We start from the raw sequence: 19,664 nt of genomic DNA, 5'->3' as shown, positions 1-19,664 counted from the left end.
GTTACTGGGAGTGACTACTCTGATTTCTTTGTAAAACATTCTGCAATCATTTATATTATTCTCTTCCCAAATCATGGCATGATAAAGTTAATGAATGTCTAAGATAGTAAAAATGTCTACTCTAAAACTGATGAATGTCCACCATAGTAATTTTCAGTAGGATTTTGTTTTTTAAAAAACAATACCATGTAGGAAAAGTTACAAGATCTTGTCTTTTTATTTTCTTATACAAATGACATATAAGAGGAAGAAATGACACCAAGGAAATAGGTGAGAGAAAAGGGCTAGCACTTCTGGATTCCTATTGCCATTAGGGATAAGTTTAAAAGGAAGGGGTATACAAGTCTTCCAAAGTCAGTAAGGAAAATGTGAGGGAGATAGTGAAGAGAGAGCGGATAAGTAAGGGATTTTTAGAAAGATGTTACTCAGATGTGTTAAAAGAGGGAACACAGATATTTAACAGGGAATAAGAGTCTTCTAAATTTAAAAAGAAATCAGGGGGTGAGGGAATAAGATAGCGGGGCTTTTAGAAAGGTGTGTATTTTTATTAAGGAAAATGGGATAAAGAGGGAAGAACATATATATTTGGAAATCTATTAAAGTCATCTAAATTGAGATAGAAACAAAATATCAAAGGAAAAACATGGCAGGAGATGAGATAGGATGGATCCTTGGGAGGTAAGGGAGGGTTAGGTTAAATAACAGGAGCAACAAATTTAAAAAGTAGGCAGAAGCAATGCACAGGAGTCCAGAAGGATAGGAAATCAAGTCTACACAAACATAAAATAAAGATCAGGAATTGAATTTATTAGGTAAAAAAGGAAAAATTATGTTAATCATAATCTCAGAGAAAGTTAAAGGTAAAATAGATTTAATCAAAAAAGAAAAATGGGAAAACTATACTATAATAACAACCATGCTAATTCATTTTAATTTTAGACAATTTAAAAAAGCTAGAGAATAGAATGTTGGAGTATTGTTGTGATGTAGGAGAGGAGAAATAGATGGATGTTGACAAATAAGGAAAAAATTTTAGCTTATGGGAATTTATGGCTTTGCACTTTCAGAGAAACAAAAGAAAACTCAGCATTGTAAAGTCTTTCATAGATGCATGTTATGTATATGTGTATGATGCATGTGTATGCATGCGTTTGTATATGTATGTGTACATATATTCTGTACATGCATGTATACGTGCATATATAGGCATGTACCCTGCATAGGTGGACTAACTTATGGAAATGGAAATATATTGTTTTATATTTTGAATCCTCTTTTATATCCTACTATATATATAAAACAAAACTTTTTTTCTTTTCCTATTTTGTATTTAACTGTAAATAGTAAAAATAAAAAAGTATCTTATATTTCTCTGTAAGATCTTGATCATCAGTATTTTTCTCTAGATGATCTACAAAGTATCAATGCTATTGTAAAAGGAGGCATATCTATTTATACTATACCTATTAATCTATAAATACACTCACACATTAGATATAACATAGAATTTAGAATTTAAAAATCATTATTTACAAACAGAACTATTACATAATGTCCCCAAATAAGAATACTTGCATCAAGATATTAAAAAAAAAACCTGATATGTGTAAAATATTTTCTAGAACTATATATATATATATCTCCATGGCAAACAAGTAGTGTTAAAGCTCACCTCATTAGTAAGAAATATATGGAATCTTATTTTAGTTCATTTTTCTATAACAGAATCTTCTTTCATTCTTCCCAGGTCACTTTGGAGCTAAACATTGTTCTGAATAAGAGAATAAGGAATGCAATCTTATGATGATGTTCTGTGTATATTCTACATGCATATTTACATATTTGCATGTTTTTGTGTGTGAACACATTAGACAACATAAAAGTCCTTCCTAATTAGTCTTGTCCAAAGTTTCTTTATAATTCTTTCTAATTCCTTCACTCTCCTACCAACATTAATTTTCAAAGGAGCCCTGTTTTCTGTAACATTAATTTGCTATATCAATATCAATATTTCTCATCATAATCAGAAAGCAGGCAATTGATTTACTGTCCAGTATGTAGTCCTAAGGAACCATAGAATTGAGGAGGTATCAGGAGCTTTGCCTCTTTGAAGCTATTTTGAGCTACCCTATAAAAGCAATTGTTGCCGAAGCTTATCTTCTGGATTGGCACAAAGCTGCCTATATTGTAAGTAAAGGATATATATGAAGCATGTAGGAGATGGATAACATTGTCTTTGAGAAAGCTGTTTCAATAAAACTTTCTGTTGGGAGCATGTTTATTTTTGCCTGATTTGGAAGACTCTTCACTTCTTAGAGTCTGCATTAAGAACTGTATGCCTTTTGGGATACTGAAAGCATGTTCTGGGAAGATTTAAAAAAAAAAATTATATATGTTTTCCCTCAGTAAGGATTTCTTATGCAAAATTTATCTAAATGATTTGTTAATTTCTTTGAGCCCAATAATGCTGCACATCTTTAATGATCAATAAAAATAATAATTAATAAGTCATAGTTATTGAAATAAATTCTTAAAACTAAGTGTCTTCCCAATGAGGAGACAGTAATATTTCCTTTGAGGAGGAACAACTCATAGACTTTAATGGGAGTGATAGTTATGGATTTCTTAGCAAAGCATTCTATAACTATTTCTTTCATTCTCTTCCCAATGCATGCATGGGCTGATGAGGTTAATGACTATCCAAGATAATTTATTCTATTGTATACAGCTAAATGTTTACTCTAAAACCCACCACAGTGTTTTTTTTTTAATCAGGTTTCTCACTTTCTCTCCAAAATAAAATCTATTTCATCTTTGTAACCAAGGCATTTCTTTCAGCTCTGTCATGAATTGCCTGCCCATTTCTATAAGAGATTGTTCTTAGTTTCTTGGGTTAGACAGCTGTGTCTTTAGTAAACATAAAAAGTTCCTACCTTTGACAACATAGTCATGTAGATTTATTTGGCCAACATGTTTTATAAGCTTGAGCAATTCCTTTTGTGGTGATTATTAAGATCCCCTAGAAAGTTTCTGAGTTATTTTATTAATTTTTTCTTGACTTTGAGTTGTGGATGTGTTTCAGCCATATGCAAATCTTTGGGGTGCCATTTGGGGGTTTCTTGGCAAAAATACTAGAATGGTTTGCTATTTCCATCCGTAGCTCAAATTAAAATGAGGAACTAAGGCAAACAGGGTTAAAATCCCCAGTGACACAGAAGTAGTAAATCCAAGGCTAGATTTGAACTCAATAACTTTGACTGCAAGGCTAATACATAATCTACTGAACTACTAGCTAACTCACTCGTTGAACTACTTAGTTTATGTCAAATGTATGTCTATGAGTTGTGAATGGGGACACACAGTCTTTAAACATGGTTAAGAATGGAATTAGATGTATTTAATTTTGGGCCACGTGGACTAACTGCAAGCAATATTTTGCCTAGGAACCATCTGAATCAAAGCAAAGGTTTCCAAAGATAAATGAAAGATTCTGTATTTCTTTAATTTTCATTCCATTCTCACAGCAAAATTTCTCTTATGCCTTTGAGGAAAACCATTGCTTTATCTTATTTTCAGACAAAAAAGATTGATACATTGAAAGACCAATAAATATTTAACAATCTCTGAAGTTACTATGGTATGATTTTATTCATCCTGATGTTATATTTTCTTTAAATGTTTTTTTTTTTCAGAAATTTAATGTACCATTAAGAACATGTATCAGGAAAGAGCTTGGACAATATATTTAAGGAGAGAGAATTGGTCCTTAAAATAATCATATTGGGCCATGTTTGGCAAGTAAACGGGTTATGCCAAGAAATGACTCATTCTATAGTCTTATAATCTAATTATCAATTTGGATGAGGCAGATACTGAAATAGGAAAAAGAACTCAGAAAAATTTATTGGTTAAAATGAGGAGCCCATAAAAGTCTAAACCACAGAAGTCCACAGGGCCATCTTAGACATATATCAAAGCCAAGAAGAGAGCAACTGTGAGTTATCAAGGACTATGGTCAGCAAGCAATAGTGAAAGTACAAGTATTTGCTGAATGTCAGAAAGAACCAGGGGATCAGCATTATATAGTGTCTAAATAGAAAATTGTGAATAATGACCTCAAAAAATTGCTGAGTTTTCATTTATCCATTTTTTTTTTAATGATTCTGCATGTATCCTTATGGAAAGAAATGAAAAGTGGGAAGTACATCAAATCCTTTTTACATATGATATCATTTGATCCTTTTAGAAAAGTTATAAGCTAACGGTATGATGCTCATGTTGCTGATAGAGGTCTGAAACATATAGAAATTAAGTGAAATGCTTTTCATCCTGGCATTAGGGAGCGGCAAAGAGAGTTGCAATCCATTTATCTCTTGCACCCCAATCCAAAGCTCTATGCTCCACATCTTATTGGCAAAAACTGTGCATGAAGCTTTGAAGAAACCAACATTTGTAAAGAAGTATTAGTCAATATCTTTCAAAAGTTATGTGCATATGAATGCATGTCTCTCGTGTGATCACATAAGAAAATATACAATTCTTTCCCAATTACTCTTGTCCAAAGCTTATTTTATAATTGCTTCACTCCCTTACTAACATTAATTTTAAAAAAAAGCCTCTTTTCCTATAACACTAAAATGATAGATCACCTGTTTGACTTTGTCATAATCAGAATATAGGCAATTGATTTACTGTCCAGAATATAATCATAAGAATTATACAATTAAAAGAGGTAACAGGATCTCTCTGAGCTAACTAATAAAAACAATTGTTGCCCATATTGTATAATGTTTTCTTTCTGTAAGAATCTGATCCTATCTATCTTCAGTATTTAGATAATCTATGAGGTATCAATGCCATTCTAAAAAATGAGGCATACAGATTTATGCAAACACACATTTGCATATACACACAAAAAGACTATAAATATGAAATAGAATTGAAAAATTGCCATCTACAAGTAAAACTATTTCGCAATGCTCCAAAATGAGAATACTTGAGAAAGTAAAAAAAAAAATGCTGCATTTAAATATTTTCTAAAATTCTCTATCTCTGAAATAACCAAGTTAAGAGATATGTAGAATCTAATTTGAATTCCTGATTTTTATAACAGAAACTTTTCTCTTCCTTCCCAGGTCACGTGGGATCTGAACATTTTCTGTCCAAGAGAATAAGAATGCAATTTTATAATGATATTCTGTGCATTTTACATATGTTTATGATAATAATTGGAATCGATGGGAATGGTTTACTCCTTTATTTGTATGGCTTTAACATAATCACTAGTGAAAGGATAAGACCTATTAATGTGATTTTCATTAAATTGTTTCTTTCCCATATTCCAATGATTCTCTTCAGAGGAGTTCCATTTGTTATCCAAGTATGTATCCAGAAAAATTTTCCTTAGTGACATTGAGCGAAATCCTTATTTATCTGCAAAGAGTGTCCCCAAGACTTTCACTTTGCAATAGCTGCCACCTGAGTGTCTTCCAGGCCCTCACCATCAGTTCCAACAGCCCCAAATGGGTAGAATTCAAAATCAAAGACCCGAGGTGCATTGTTCTATGCTTTATCTTCATATGGCTACTCAATTTGCTGATAGATGTGTTTGTGCCTCTATATGTGACTAGTCCCAGGAAAGACCCTTAGTCATCTTAAGAAGAAATTGGGATACTGTTCTATAGACTGGCATGCCATACCATAAATTGTCATCAAGTTCAATACACAGAAATGTCAACTACCAATGACAAAAGAAGTTAAGGATTTGTAAGCACACACAGAGAAACAGAGAGGCAGAGAGGCAGACACACACACACACACACAGAGACAGAGAGAGAGAGAGAGAGAGAGAGAGAGAGAGAGAGAGAGAGAGAAACAGAGAGATAGACAGAGACAAAGACAGAGACCAACAGAGAGAAAGAGAGAATACTTTGAAAAGTAGTGACAGTCGAAGTAATATGGCTGTTCATTTAGTTTGAGAAAATGAGAATAGTTAATTTTAACTCTGAGATTCAAGATCTAATTTCTTGCCACACTACCTAGATTTTGGTGTGTGTGTCCACTGAACAAGTCCTTTAGTTTAATTTTTTCTCTGTAAAAATTATATACACAAGGGCCAATGAAAATCTGAGGCCCCCTCCAAGTCTAAATAGTTTTCTTTATGCACCCAATGTTCCCTATCTTAAAGGTAAGAACAGCTCTCTCAAATAGAGTTTTTTTCACCCTATGAAACATCCACTTTTCAAAGGGCCATAACCCTGTCACCATGAGTGTCTTTGGCTTTCAAGAATGCCATTGAATTGTCCTATATATGACAAAGAGGTCATAGAATAAAAATATTGACTATGTATAAAATACTTACATATATATGTATATATATATATATATATATATATACTCACACACAAAAGTCTTTATATATATAATTAAATTATACTTCAGGTATTGAAGGAAGAAAGGGAAGAAAAGGGGAGAAATAAAATTAAAAAGTACACAGCAGAAAACAAAAAAATAAACTACAAGAGGTAAAGAAAAGATGATTATCTCTGAACATGTATCATACATATTATATAGTTTTTCATGATAAGAAAATTTGATATTATAAATCCTTTCTTATGTTCTATTGTGTACATGGCAAGGTTTTCTTCTGTTCCTATTTTGCATTTTACTTTTAAATAACAAATATAAAGAAATGTATTTACTAACTTTTTCTGTAAAAAAATGATCTGAACATATGAGTCTAGTTTTATGTAATCTATGAAATATCAATGCCATTCTAAACAAAAAGGCAAATATATTTATATACATATACAATCAAATAAAAACATAAACACATGAGACAGAAAATAGAATTAAAAATCCCTATTTACAAAAATAATACAATACCCCCAAATACTTACATCAAGAAAGTAAATAAAAAATAGAAAACTAGTGGGAGTAAAATATTTTCTAAAACTTCGTATTTCTACAATAACTAAGGATTAATGAAGATCACCTCATTGGAAAGAAATTTGCAGAATCTTATTTTGAACTCCGGGTTTTATAACAGATACTTCTCTCTTCATTCCCAGGTCACTTTGGATCTGAATATCATTCTGTCCCAGAGAATAAGGAATGCAGTCTAACGATGATATCCTCTGCATTTTACATATGCTTCAGATTATAATTGGAGTCTTTGGGAATGGTTTACTCCTTTTCTTTTATGCTTTTAATTTAGTCACTGGTCAAAGGATAAGACCAATAGATCCAATTTTTGTTAATTTGTTCCTTTCCCATATTGTAATGATTCTTTTCAGGGGAGTACCGAATGCAATCCAACTTTGTATACAGAAAATTTTCCTGAGTGACACTGAATGCAAAATCATTATTTATCTGCAGAGAGTAGCCCGAGGAGTTTCACTCTGCAATACTTGCCTCCTGAGTGTCTTCCAGGCCATCACCATAAGTTCCAACAATAACAAATGGGCCAAGCTCAAAGGCAAAGCCCCCAAATACATTGTCCCATCATGTGTGTTCATGTGGGTACTCAATTTGTTGGTAGATGTAGTTGTGCCTCTCCATGTGACTGGCCCTGGGAACAACACGTTCAGTGACCTTAAGAAGAATCTAGGATACTGTTCAATAGACTGGCATGCCATAACAACCTCCAATCTTATTATGTGGAAGACACTTTATGATGCGGTATTTCTGGGATTCATGGCCATTTCCAGTGGCTACATGGTGCTTGTTTTGTTCAGACACAAAGGGCAAGTCCAACACCTTCATAGCACTTGTGTCAACCCTATTGCAACCCCAGAAACCAGAGCCACTAAAATAATCTTGTTGCTCATGATTTCCTTTGTATGCTTTTATTCACTTAGTTCTATCTTTGTTATTGTAATGGAAAAATCTAAAGATACAAGCCAGTTGATTATACATATACTTCTATTTTTTAATTCAATCTACTCAATAGTAAGTCCTTTTGTTTTAATCAGTAGTGAATCACAGATCCTCAATTGGTGTAATATTTTCAAAAGAATAAAAAATTCTCATCCTCATTATTAAAATCTCAGAACAAATATATTTAAACTATGAAATTTCAAAGAAGAAAATAAATTCTAAAATCCCAGTTCAAAACTTCCATTTGTGATAGAGTACACTGGTGTAAAAGTGAAATTTCTCTTCATCAGAAAATGAGTATTTTGCTTTTTCAGATGTCTGATTCTGTCCAACAAACCAATAATTTTTTTTCCAAAGCAAAAAGAGTAATGATAAATGATGGTTGGTACAAATTCCAATTTGTGTTTCTATTCTTCATGGAAGACACCATAATTATAACCAAGTTCAATAGACACAAATGTCAAGAACTAATGACAAAAGAGGTTAAGGTTTTGCACAAATTTAACGAGATTTGTGATAAAAAAAAATTTAAATGTTATTTTTCATTACTAGAAAATCACAGACCTAAACACTGTGTCTCTATTCTCTAGATTTAGCCAATTACTTTTCATTTTCCTAATTCTTTTTTCTCTTACATTAATGATATTTTTAATAAGCTTTTCCTTATTCCTCAAATATATCTCAATTCTTCAGACCTTTTTAAAGAGGGAAAAGAGAAATGGAGTTTGTAAGCACACACAGAGAGAGGGAGACAGAGACACAGAGAGACAGACAGGCAGACAGGCAGACAGACACAGAGAGAGAGAGAGAACGAGAGAGAGAGACAGAGAGACAGAGAGACAGAGACAGAGACAGATAGAGACTGACAGAGAGACAGAGAGGGAGACAGAACGACACACACACACACAGAGAAAGTGAGACAGAGAGAGACAGAGATAGAGTCAGAGACAGAGAAATGGAAACAGAGACCGAGAGACAGAGACCGAGACACACACACACACAGACACAGAGACACACAGACACACAGACATACACACACACAGACACACAGATTGATAGAAAGAGAGAGAGAGAGAGAGAGAGAGAGAGAGAGAGAGAGAGAAACAGAGACAGAGACAGAGAGAGCCTCACAGATACCCACAGAGAGAGCAGAGAGAAACATAGATAGACAGGGAAACGAGAAATGGAGTTTGTAAGCACACACAGAGAGAGGGAGACAGAGACACAGAGAGACAGACAGGCAGATAGCCAGAGACACACACACACACACAGAATGAGACAGAGATAGAGACAGAGACAGAGATGCACATAGAGAGAAGGAGATAGATAGATAGATAGAGAGACAGACAGACAGAGAGAGACAGAAACAGACAGAGACTGACAGAGAGAAAGAAACAATATTTTGAAATGTATTGACAGTAGAAGCAGTGTGGCTGTTTTATTTGTTTTGATAAAATGAGAATAGCTAATTTTGACTCTGACATTCAAGATCCCATTTCAGGGGACACTACCTAGATTTTGGTGTGTGTGTCTACTGATCAAGTCCTTTATATTCTGTTTATTTTTTATTTTTTCTGAAAAAAAATTATACATAGAAGAGGACCAATCAAAATCTGAGGTTCATTTCATACATACAATTTAAATGACGCTAGTTTCCTCTCAATGCGTTACAAATTCCAAATTATGTTTCTATTCCTCATGGAAGACACCTTAATTGTCACCAAGTTCAATACCCACAAATGTCAAGAACCAATGACAAAAGAGGTTAAGGATTTGCACAGGTTTAACCAGATATGTGATAAAAACTTTTAAATGTTATTTTTCATTACTAGAAAATCACAGACCCAAGCACTGTGTCTCTGTTCTCTAGATTTAGCCAATAACTGTTCATTTTCCTAAACATTTTTTCTCTTACTTTAATGACATTTTTTAATAAGCTTTTTCTTGTTCCTCAAATATATCACAATTCTTCACAACTTTTTAAAGAGGGAAATGAGAAATGGAGTTTGTAAGCACACACACACACACACACACACACACACAGAGAAACAGAGACAGAGAGACACACAGAGACAGAGACAGAGAGACAGAGACAAAGAGAGAGACAGAAACCAAGAGAGAGACAGAGACAGAGAGAGAAAGAGACAGAGACTGACAGAGAGACAGAGAGGCAGACAGACACACACACACACACACACAGAAAATGAGACAGAGAGAGACAGAGATAGAGACCCACACATACACACACACACACAGACAGAGACAGAGAGACAGAGGCAAAGAGCAAGAGAGAGAGAGAGAAAGAGAGACAGAGAGACAGAGACAGAGAGACAGAAACCAAGAGAGACACACACATAGAAAGAGAGAGAGACAGAGACAGAGACAGAGAGACAGAAACCAAGAGAGACACACACATAGAAAGAGAGTGAGAGAGAGAGAGAGAGAGAGAGAGAGAGAGAGAGAGAGAGAGAGAGAAAGAGACCAACAGAGAGAAAGAAACAGTATTTTGAACAGTATTGACAGTAGAAGCAGTGTGGCTGTTCATTTGCTTCAGTCGAATGAGAATAGTTTATTTTGACTCTGAGATTCAAAATCCAATTTCTGGTGACACTACATAGATTTTGGTGTCTTTTATATTCTGTTTATTTTTTTATTTTTTTCTGAAAAAAAAATTATACATAGCAGAGGACCAATCACAATCTGAGATTCCAGCCAAGTCTAAATAGTTCTCTTTATGCTTCCAATGTTTCTGATCTTGAAGGTAAGGACAGCTGTCTCAAATAGAGTTGTTTTCACCCTCTGAAACATCGATTTTTCAAAGGGCGTATTAGCCATACCCCTGCCACCATGAGTGACTTTGGCTTTTGAGAATGCCATTGAGCTCTCCTATATATGACAAAGAGGTCATAGAATAAATATAATATATATGTAATATATATTTATTTGGCTTAATTTTACTTATTTATCGCAACAAAGCCTACTGTAGCATACAGGAAGGGTCCAGGGGAGAAAGGGAACAAATCTCATTTGAAGAAGATGTAAGATAAAATATATTAAATCCTTTATTCCACAGGAATACTTTTGTACTCGAACTCTGCCAGGTTCCTGTTATGGTGACAAGGAAGCTTCAGCCATAAACTCAGAAGAATTCAATACCTTGAAATTATTTGCAAGAATAACATCCATGGAAATTACAGAATTCAGATTACTGCAAGAAACATTCCTAAATGTCAATAGAAAGATAAAAAAGAGCAAACTATGAATTCAGCCTTTTATTATCTTTAAATTTTAGATAAAGTCATTAAAATTCTCTTGCTAATCTTTCTCTCTCTACAGAATATAGAGAATTGTATAGAGTATAGGATAAGTATTGTAAATAACCTATTTCAATTTAATTCTCAACCTGGCTTCATTCATTTAGTACATACTATTGGAATATTTCTAAATTAAAAAAAAATAAAGAATAAAAAACATACATTCAGAAAAACACATAATAGATGTATTCCTACTACTCACTAAATGTCATCCAGTTTTTTAACCAAATGACTGAAAAAAAATTGTGAGCATTATGTTTTTATCTACAGATAATAGAAGCTTTAATTTCAAAAGAATGAATCACACATGTCACTATCTAGCTATTATTAACTACAGATTAAGTGTTCTTTTTGCTTTTTTTCTTTGTTTTAGTATGTCAACATGCATCTCCTAATATGTTAACATTGCTTAATGACAACTAGATGTTATGTTAATAGAATCTAATGAATGAAATCTAAGCTGCTCCAAGGGAGGTTAATACTAATAAAGCTAATTAAACATGTGCCATAATAGAACCATGTGCCCAAATTTTGAACCTTAGTGTTGGAATGTCTTTCATCTTTTATAGTCTTTGAATTACTGTTGGACAAGATAGTATAGACCGTCTATATAACTGTACACCTGTCTCTTATCTTTGTGGCCAATTTATAGTGTCCTGCATACAGAACCTTTTCCTGCCCCCATTTTTGATATATATTCTACCATAACTGAAGATGAGTCGATGAGTTCTAGTGATGCTATTATTTCCAATGAAAGTGTCCATTTCAATCAAGCAGGACCTGCTCTGTTAATGCTAGACACTTTTTTTCCCATCCTGCTGTCACCATGACCCATTGGGTCCCATTTCTTCATGAGGCCTCTTGCTCAGAATTGAACTTAATCTTTATTTCAACTTTATCTTATTAAAAAAAAAAGTATTATCATAGAGCCTAGACGCTGGGAGTTTTCTATAGGAGGATAGAGTTCAATTACTAGCCAGGCTTTTGGATCAATTAAATCCAGGCAAAGCAAAGATAGAAAGAATTCAAAATAAAATTGAGAAAATTTTAGTCAATCATCAGACAACCAGGTGATAGCGGGAATAGAGGACTTTATTTAATTCAAGAAACCTGACTTCAAGTAGAAAGTATTATTTATTTTATCCTCCAAGTCCTGGATCATGTCATGCAAGTTCTTTTAGTCATGTTTTTCTAACTACAGTATAGACAGACTAATAAAGAGTACAGGTTAGAAAGACTAATTCTCCTAAATTAGTTTAACTTTTGATTTATCCTTATATTTCTAATAAAAACTCATGTCTATAAGCATGTTTCTGAATATTAAAAACAAAATACACCAAAAAATACTCACAGAGGAAACATAAAATTTAAATGACTCTACTTTTCTCTCAATGTGTTACATAGATTTTTTTAAAACAAACTCCTAAAATATATCATCATCATATTCTATCAATAAATCATAGTAATACAAAATTCACAAATCTACTTTGAGTATCAAAAGATTTGTCTCTACAATAAAGTGTTCAATTAATTATAATTATTTTCAGAAAAAAATAGAATTGATGAGGTTTTTTTTTTTTTTTGTAGATCTCTATATTTCAGGAAATTGTTCCCTGGCATAGGAATGCACAGAATTCCCTCTCTGTATTTCTTCCTTTCATATGATTAAGGAAAAAAAATTCTTTCTATAATGTAAAGTGTTGCTCCTTTAGAACTTCTAATTAGTCACTTTTAATAAGTGCTGGGCTTTTTTACTTGAGATAAAGGGATGTCATGACACAGCAGATTCCTTCTGTCAACTTTTGTTTTTGAGGTGACAGTAATTGCGGTTCTTGGTTGAAATAAACTCAGAAAAGGCTGTGCTTATAACGCCAGTTCTGACCATCCCCACAGCACACACATGTACAGTTGCACAGGCACATACACACACACACACACTCACACACACTCACAACTGTAGCCACTTCTTTGGCAGCACAGATCAGACTGGTAAGTAACTTACATCTTTTGTCCCAGAGATCAGATTCCTAGAAATCTCATTTAGGGGAAAATTGTTATATTTTTCAGTACTTAGGATGCAGAAGAGACATTGCAGATGGAGCCAGAGTAGGGATTATTCCCTTTTTAGATCACAGCAGGGACATATTAGCTTTTTTCAGCAGTCTTGGGGTACCTCTGTTTTTATCTCCCCCTTAAGTGGTTCTGACCAGGCTAAAGAGAGTGGATGGAGATGCAGTGCTCAGCTGGTTATGATGCAGATGCTGGCAGATTCTGCACTGAAACACTCCTGGGAGAAAACAACAACCTGATTGTTCCCTTTCTCATTTTATCAGGAAACTTTTGAGTCTGAGCTCAATCCAGGAGATGGAGAAGGCTCTGACCTCTGATTCAGGCTTAATGTGTGGGAAACGTCACTGTGAGCTGTACAAGTTTAGAGCCTATCTGAAGGTGCTTTGGCAGAGCATTCTGGGCTTAGACTCCTGGCTGCTTCAGGCCTCTCCCCAGTGACCTCTATCCCTTCTTCCCTCACACAGGCGGCTGGACTGGAAATAATGTGGATTCCAGGCTGGGATGTCCTGTGGGGATTGTTCAAGCAAAAACTCCACATTCACATCAGTTTTTCTGTGCCAGAGCATTATAGAACATAAAGGAAGTCTGAGAAGTTGACCAAAAACACCCATTTTACAGGTGAGGTAACTGAGACCAAGGGAACTGAGTGATTTTTTCACAGTGAAAGGAAGTTATTGGGGATGCATTTCAGTGCTTCGGCTCTCTGCCTGCTATATAGCTCCTTCTCCTGTCCTCTTCTGCTCCCTGATTGTCTTTTGTGCCTGTTTGATTTCAATGTAGCTTTCACTGATTGATTTTCTTCCTTTCTTCCTGTCTTTCCTTTTTCTTTATTCTTTTATAGGAATCTAACTTCTATCACTTTAGTAATCGTGTTTAATTTAAAATCAATGACTTCCTACATTTTTGTGTGCTGAAGCAAGTGGGGTTAAATGACTTGCCCAGGGTCACAAAGCTAGTATTAAATGTCTGAGGTTGGATTTAAACTCAGGGCCTCGGGACTTCAGGGCCACTTCTCTATCCAATGAGCCATCTAGCTACCCTGATTCCCTACATTTTAAAATGTATTTTTTTACTAACTGGAAAAAGCAGTTATTTCTCTTCTTAAATGCCTCAGGTACCTTGGATGCCCATGAATAATGGTAAAGTGGCAAGGACATTCAAATTAGAAGAAATGGACTTTGGGGGCACAGAAATTTATCTGACAGAAACAGGGAATGTATCCTACAATGCACAGAAGTCCAATATAGTTTTAGATTTTCTTCTTCACATTATGATGATAACAATTTTGAAATTAATTTTTTGGCCATGAGCTCGTATTTACCACCATCAATTTATTAGGAAATGTACCTTTCTTCAATTATTTGACATAATTTTATGACAATGCAAATATTATTAAATTACAAAAGCAATATCAACAATAACTTATAAACTGTATTAACATTCTTCTGGCCAAGATTGATCTAGATATGTTTAATTTTTGGTCATGTGGCCTCGATGTAAGCAGTGTTTTTCCTATGATCCATGTGCATCAGATTATCTCTTTATCTTTCATTCTTCTGTCACAGAAAAATTTCTGTTATGCCTTTAGGAAAACCATTGCTTTAGGTTATATTCAGACAAAAAAATTGTTACATTGAAAAGCAATAAAAAGTTAAGAATCTCTGAAGTGACTATGCTATGATTTTCTGCTTTATGGTGTTGCATTTTGTTTAATTCAGAAATTCATTGTACTGATATGAACATTTATCAGGCAAGAACCTGGTCTGTTAAATATAAGGAGAGAGAACAGGCCCTTGAAGTAATCATATTGGGCAATGTTTGTCAAGGCAACAATTTATGCCACAAAATATCTTCTACTATATTAGTATGTTCTAATTATCCATCTGGACGAGGCAGGTACTGAAGTAGGAAAAGAACTCAGAAAGATTTATTGGTTAAGATGAGGAGCCCATGAGAGATATAGACTAAACTATAGAAGCTCACTTGTCAATATCAGAAATGTATTAAATTCAAGAAGAAAGCCACTGTATCCTACCAAGGATTGTTGTCAGCAAACCGTAATCACAGAATAAATATTTGCTGAAAGTCAGGAAGAGCCAGGGAATCATCACTGTATTGTATCTGAATAGAAGGTTGTGAACGCTCTCAAAAAATTACTGAACTTGTATTCATTTGGTATAATTGTTTTTTAGGATTCTGCATGGATCCCTACAGAAATAAATGAAAAGTGAACAGCACAACAGGTGTTCTGAAGTCCTTTTTAAATATACCATATTATCCTTACAGAAAATATATAAGCTAACTGTATGATGCTCATGTTACTGATGTGGGATTGAAACATATAGAGATTAAGTGATATGTTAGTACTCATGCTATTGGGGGCAGCAAAGAGTTGTTAAATCCATTTATTTCTTGTACCCCAATTCAAAGCTCTCTGCCCCACACCTTACTGGCATATAAATTATGAATGGAGCTTTAAAGAAATCAATAGTTGTGAAGAGATATTGGTCAGTATCTTTAAAAAAATTGTGCATATTTGCATGTCTCTGTGTGTGAACACATTAGACAACATAAAAGTCCTTCCTAATTAGTCTTGTCCAAAATTTCTTTCTAATTCTTTTACTCTCCTACCAACATTAATTTTCAAAGGAGCCCTGTTTCCTATAAAATTAAGCTGCTATATCAGTGTATGAGTTTCCCACCATAATCAGAAAGCAGGCAGTTGATTTACTGTCCAGTACGTAGTCATAAGGAACCACAGAATTGAGGAGGTATCAGGAGCTCACCTTCTTTGAAGCTATTTTGAGCTATCCTATAAAAGCAGTTGTTGCCCAAGCTTATTTTCTGGATTGGCCCAAAGCTGATTATGTTGTCAGTAAGGAGTATATACAAAGGATGTATGAGATGGATAACTGTCTTTGAGTAAGCTGTTTTTCTAACACTTTCTCTTGGGAGCATGTTTATTTTTCCCTTATTTGGAAGACTCTTCACTTCTTACAGTCTGCCTTAAGAACTGTATGCCTTTTGGAATACTTAAAGTATATTCTGGGAAGATTCCTAGCGACAGTTTTACATTAGTGACAGTTGTGTTTGTGAATATTTCTCTGGGTCATAGATGTGCCCATAGTAAAGGCAACAGGATAATTAAAGTAAAAGAATTTATGAGTCTTAAAATTACAGTAACCTACTACTGAAAGTAAATGTATTTTCTTTGCAATCACAAGTGGCCCAAGGAGGGTCATAAATATTTGATTTAACAAGTATAGAAAATACCCAAAACATTGTTCCTTAATGATATATAACCCAAACAAGAGCAGGTATATCATTAACCCTGCCTAAATCGTGTTGATTTTGCCTGACAAATCCATCATAGCTTCATACAAAATTAAAGAAGGTATTATAGGGAAATGGATAAAACAACAAATGATGAGTAAGTTTAGATTTAGAAAACTGGAAACACTTGAATTTGTGAAAGATGATGTTATCCACCTTCAGAGATATAGAGGCACAAACAAGCATTGTAGTCTTATACAGATTCATCTATCTATCTGTCTGTCTATCTATCTATCTGTACATGGTTATAGATATCTATGTATATGCATGTATATGTATATTTATATGTGTATGTGTGTTTGCATATATATTCATATGCATGTATATGAATTTTACAAACAATATACATATATATTTTATAGTATAGGTTTCTTTGGAGGGAGAAGGAGGAAGGGGAAGAAATGGGGGAAAATAAAGTAAAACAGCACATAGTGAAAAAAAAAAACTATGAGATGCAAAGAAAAGAAGGTCAGCTCTGAACACAATGTGTAGTATATATTATAAAGACTTTCAACATAAGGGAAATTTATTGCTTTATATTTTGAATCTTTTCTTATGTTTTATTATGCACAGGGAAAGTTTTTTTTTCCTACTTTGCATTTAAATTGTAAATATAAAGTAACATATATTTATTAAATTTTTCTGTAATAACAGATTTGATCCTATCAGTCTTCAGTTTTTAGCTGATCTATAAAATATCGATGCCATTCAAAAATAAGGCTTATATATTTATGTAAGCAAATAATCAAATATAGAAACAAATAAACACAGATATAAAACAGAATTAAAATCCCTATTCAAAAATAAAGCCATTTTAATGTCTCAAAATAAGAAGACTTGCATCTTTAAGAAAGTTAAAAAAAAATTGGTGCGAGTAAAATATTTCATAAAACTGTATTTCTGTAATAACTAAGAAATACCGAACCTTGTGTCATTGACAAGATATGTGCAGCATCGGTTTTTGAAGTTCTGGTTTTATAACAGACACCTCTCTCTTCCTTCCCAAGTCACTTTGGATCTAAATATAGATTCTGATCAAGAGAATAAGGAATGCAAAGTAACAATGATATCCTCTGCATTTTACATATACTTCAGATTATTATTGGAGTCTTTGGGAATGGTTTATTTCTTTGTTTGTATGGCTATAATTTGATTACTGGTCACAGGATAAAACATATTGATGCAAACTTTTATTAATTTGTTAATTTGTTCCTTTCTCATATTGAAATGATTCTTTTTAGAGGAGTTCCAATTGCAATGCAAGTTCATATCCAGAAAATTTTCCTGAATGACACTGAATGAAAATCATTGTTTATCTTCAGAGAGTGTCCCAAGTACTTTCACTTTACGATACCTGCCTCCCCAGTGTCTTCTAGGCAACTCAGTTCCAACAGCCGCAAAAGGGAAGTGCTGAAAGCCAAAGCACCAGAGTCCCTTGTTCCATCCTTTGTCTTCATGTGAGTATTCAATTTGTTGGTAGATATGTTTGTGCCTCTACATGTGACTGGTCTTAGGAATGACACACTCAATAACCTTAAGAACAACCTAGGATATTGTTCTATAGACTGGTGTGCTGTTTCTACCTCAAAAGCACTTATCTGGAAGACCCTTTATGACATGGTATTTTTGGGAGTCATGGCCATTTCCAGTGGGTACATGGTGTTTGTTTTGTTCAGACACCACTGGCAAGACCAACACCTTCAAAGCACTAGTCTCAATCCTATTGCCACTGCAGAAACCAGAGCTACTAAAGTCATCCTTTTGCTCATGATTATCTTTGTATGCTTTTATTCATTTGGTTCCATTTTCCTAATTGTAATGGAACATGTTAAAGATACAAGTCAGTGGGTTATACATATGCCTATATTTTTGACTTCATGTTACTCTATAATCAGTCCTTTTGTTTTAATCAATAGTCATTCACAATTCCTCAATTGCTATATTTTCAAAAGGATAAAACCTCATCTGCACACATTAAAAACTCATAAGGAACCCATTTGAACTATGAAATTTCAAAGTAAAAGATAAACATAAATTTTTATCCAGAAAAAATGATTTTAATATCTATGTATATATTCTATAGTATACAATAATACTACATGATATATAATTATGTATAATAAAAATTATCACCAGTTACAACAATATCTAATATCTGGCATCTTTGTAGCACTTAAAGGTTCTCAAAATGTTCTACACATATTATTTTCTTAGAGGTTTTTGAAACAATAGCTTTTTATTTTCAAAATTCATGTAAAGATAGTTTTAAACATTTATACTTTTAAAATCTTGTGTTCCAAACCTTCCCTTAGACAAGAAGTAAGCCAATTTATGTGAAATGTGTGCAATTCTATGAACATTTCCAAAGTCATCTAGCTGCACAAAAAATCAGATCAAAAAAAAATGAGAAAGAAAACAAAATGCCAGCAAAAAATCACAAGAAAGTGAAAATACTATGTGATGATCCACACTCAGTCCCCACAGGACTCTTTCTGGATTCTGATGACTCTCTTCATCACAAGACAATTGGAAGAGGCCTGAATCACCTTGTAGCTGGAAAAAGGCACATCCATCAGACTTGATCATTGTATAATCTTGTTGTTACTGTGTACAATGTTTTCTTGGTTCTACTCACATCAATTAGCACCAGTTCTTTCCAGGCTCTCTGAAATCGTCCTATTGATAATTTCTTATAGAACATTCATAACTTAGTTATCCATTTCCCAACAGATCAGCTTCCACTCAGTTTCCAGCTCCTTGCCACGACAAAAAGGGCTGTTACAAGCATTTTTGTACAACTTATAAAAGTAGAAAGTAGCTTGAGCATTATTTCAGAAATCATCTTTCAACTCTATAATGATTAAGGTAAATAAGGAAGTTGAGTGACGCAAGCCCAGAATGGCAGATTTCGCTAAAAGAGTATAGGCTCACATACATGGAATGAAACATTGAAGAGTTATAAAATTCAGATTACTATGTAGAGATGTACACATTGATAATGAGGTTGTCACACACATTGCTGGAGCGAGCTCAATGTTTGGGAGCCTCTCAAGGAAAGTGTGGAAGTGT

The 19,664-nt window shown here is 33.8% G+C and overlaps 2 protein-coding genes across 2 annotated transcripts in view; both read left to right on the top strand.

Moving 5' to 3' along the window:
- LOC116420122 (vomeronasal type-1 receptor 4-like) overlaps nt 1-19,664 on the top strand; it is a 44,649-nt gene that overhangs the window by 9,817 nt on the left and 15,168 nt on the right. The window contains exons 2-3 of the mRNA XM_031943711.1: nt 13,727-13,880; nt 17,837-18,052. The gene's annotated coding sequence lies outside the window, so the exon portion shown is untranslated. The remainder of the gene's footprint in view (nt 1-13,726; nt 13,881-17,836; nt 18,053-19,664) is intronic.
- Nucleotides 7,064-8,043, top strand: LOC116420124 (vomeronasal type-1 receptor 4-like). Its single transcript, XM_031943712.1, has one exon. The coding sequence runs from the start codon at nt 7,114-7,116 to the stop codon at nt 8,041-8,043; it is 930 nt and encodes a 309-aa protein (XP_031799572.1). The 5' UTR covers nt 7,064-7,113.

This window comes from Sarcophilus harrisii, chromosome 6, assembly GCF_902635505.1.
Source record: "Sarcophilus harrisii chromosome 6, mSarHar1.11, whole genome shotgun sequence".
In the NCBI taxonomy this organism is placed as follows: Eukaryota; Metazoa; Chordata; class Mammalia; order Dasyuromorphia; family Dasyuridae; genus Sarcophilus; species Sarcophilus harrisii.
Note: the sequence above shows the minus strand (reverse complement) of the source record. Positions and strands in the feature narration are given on the sequence as shown.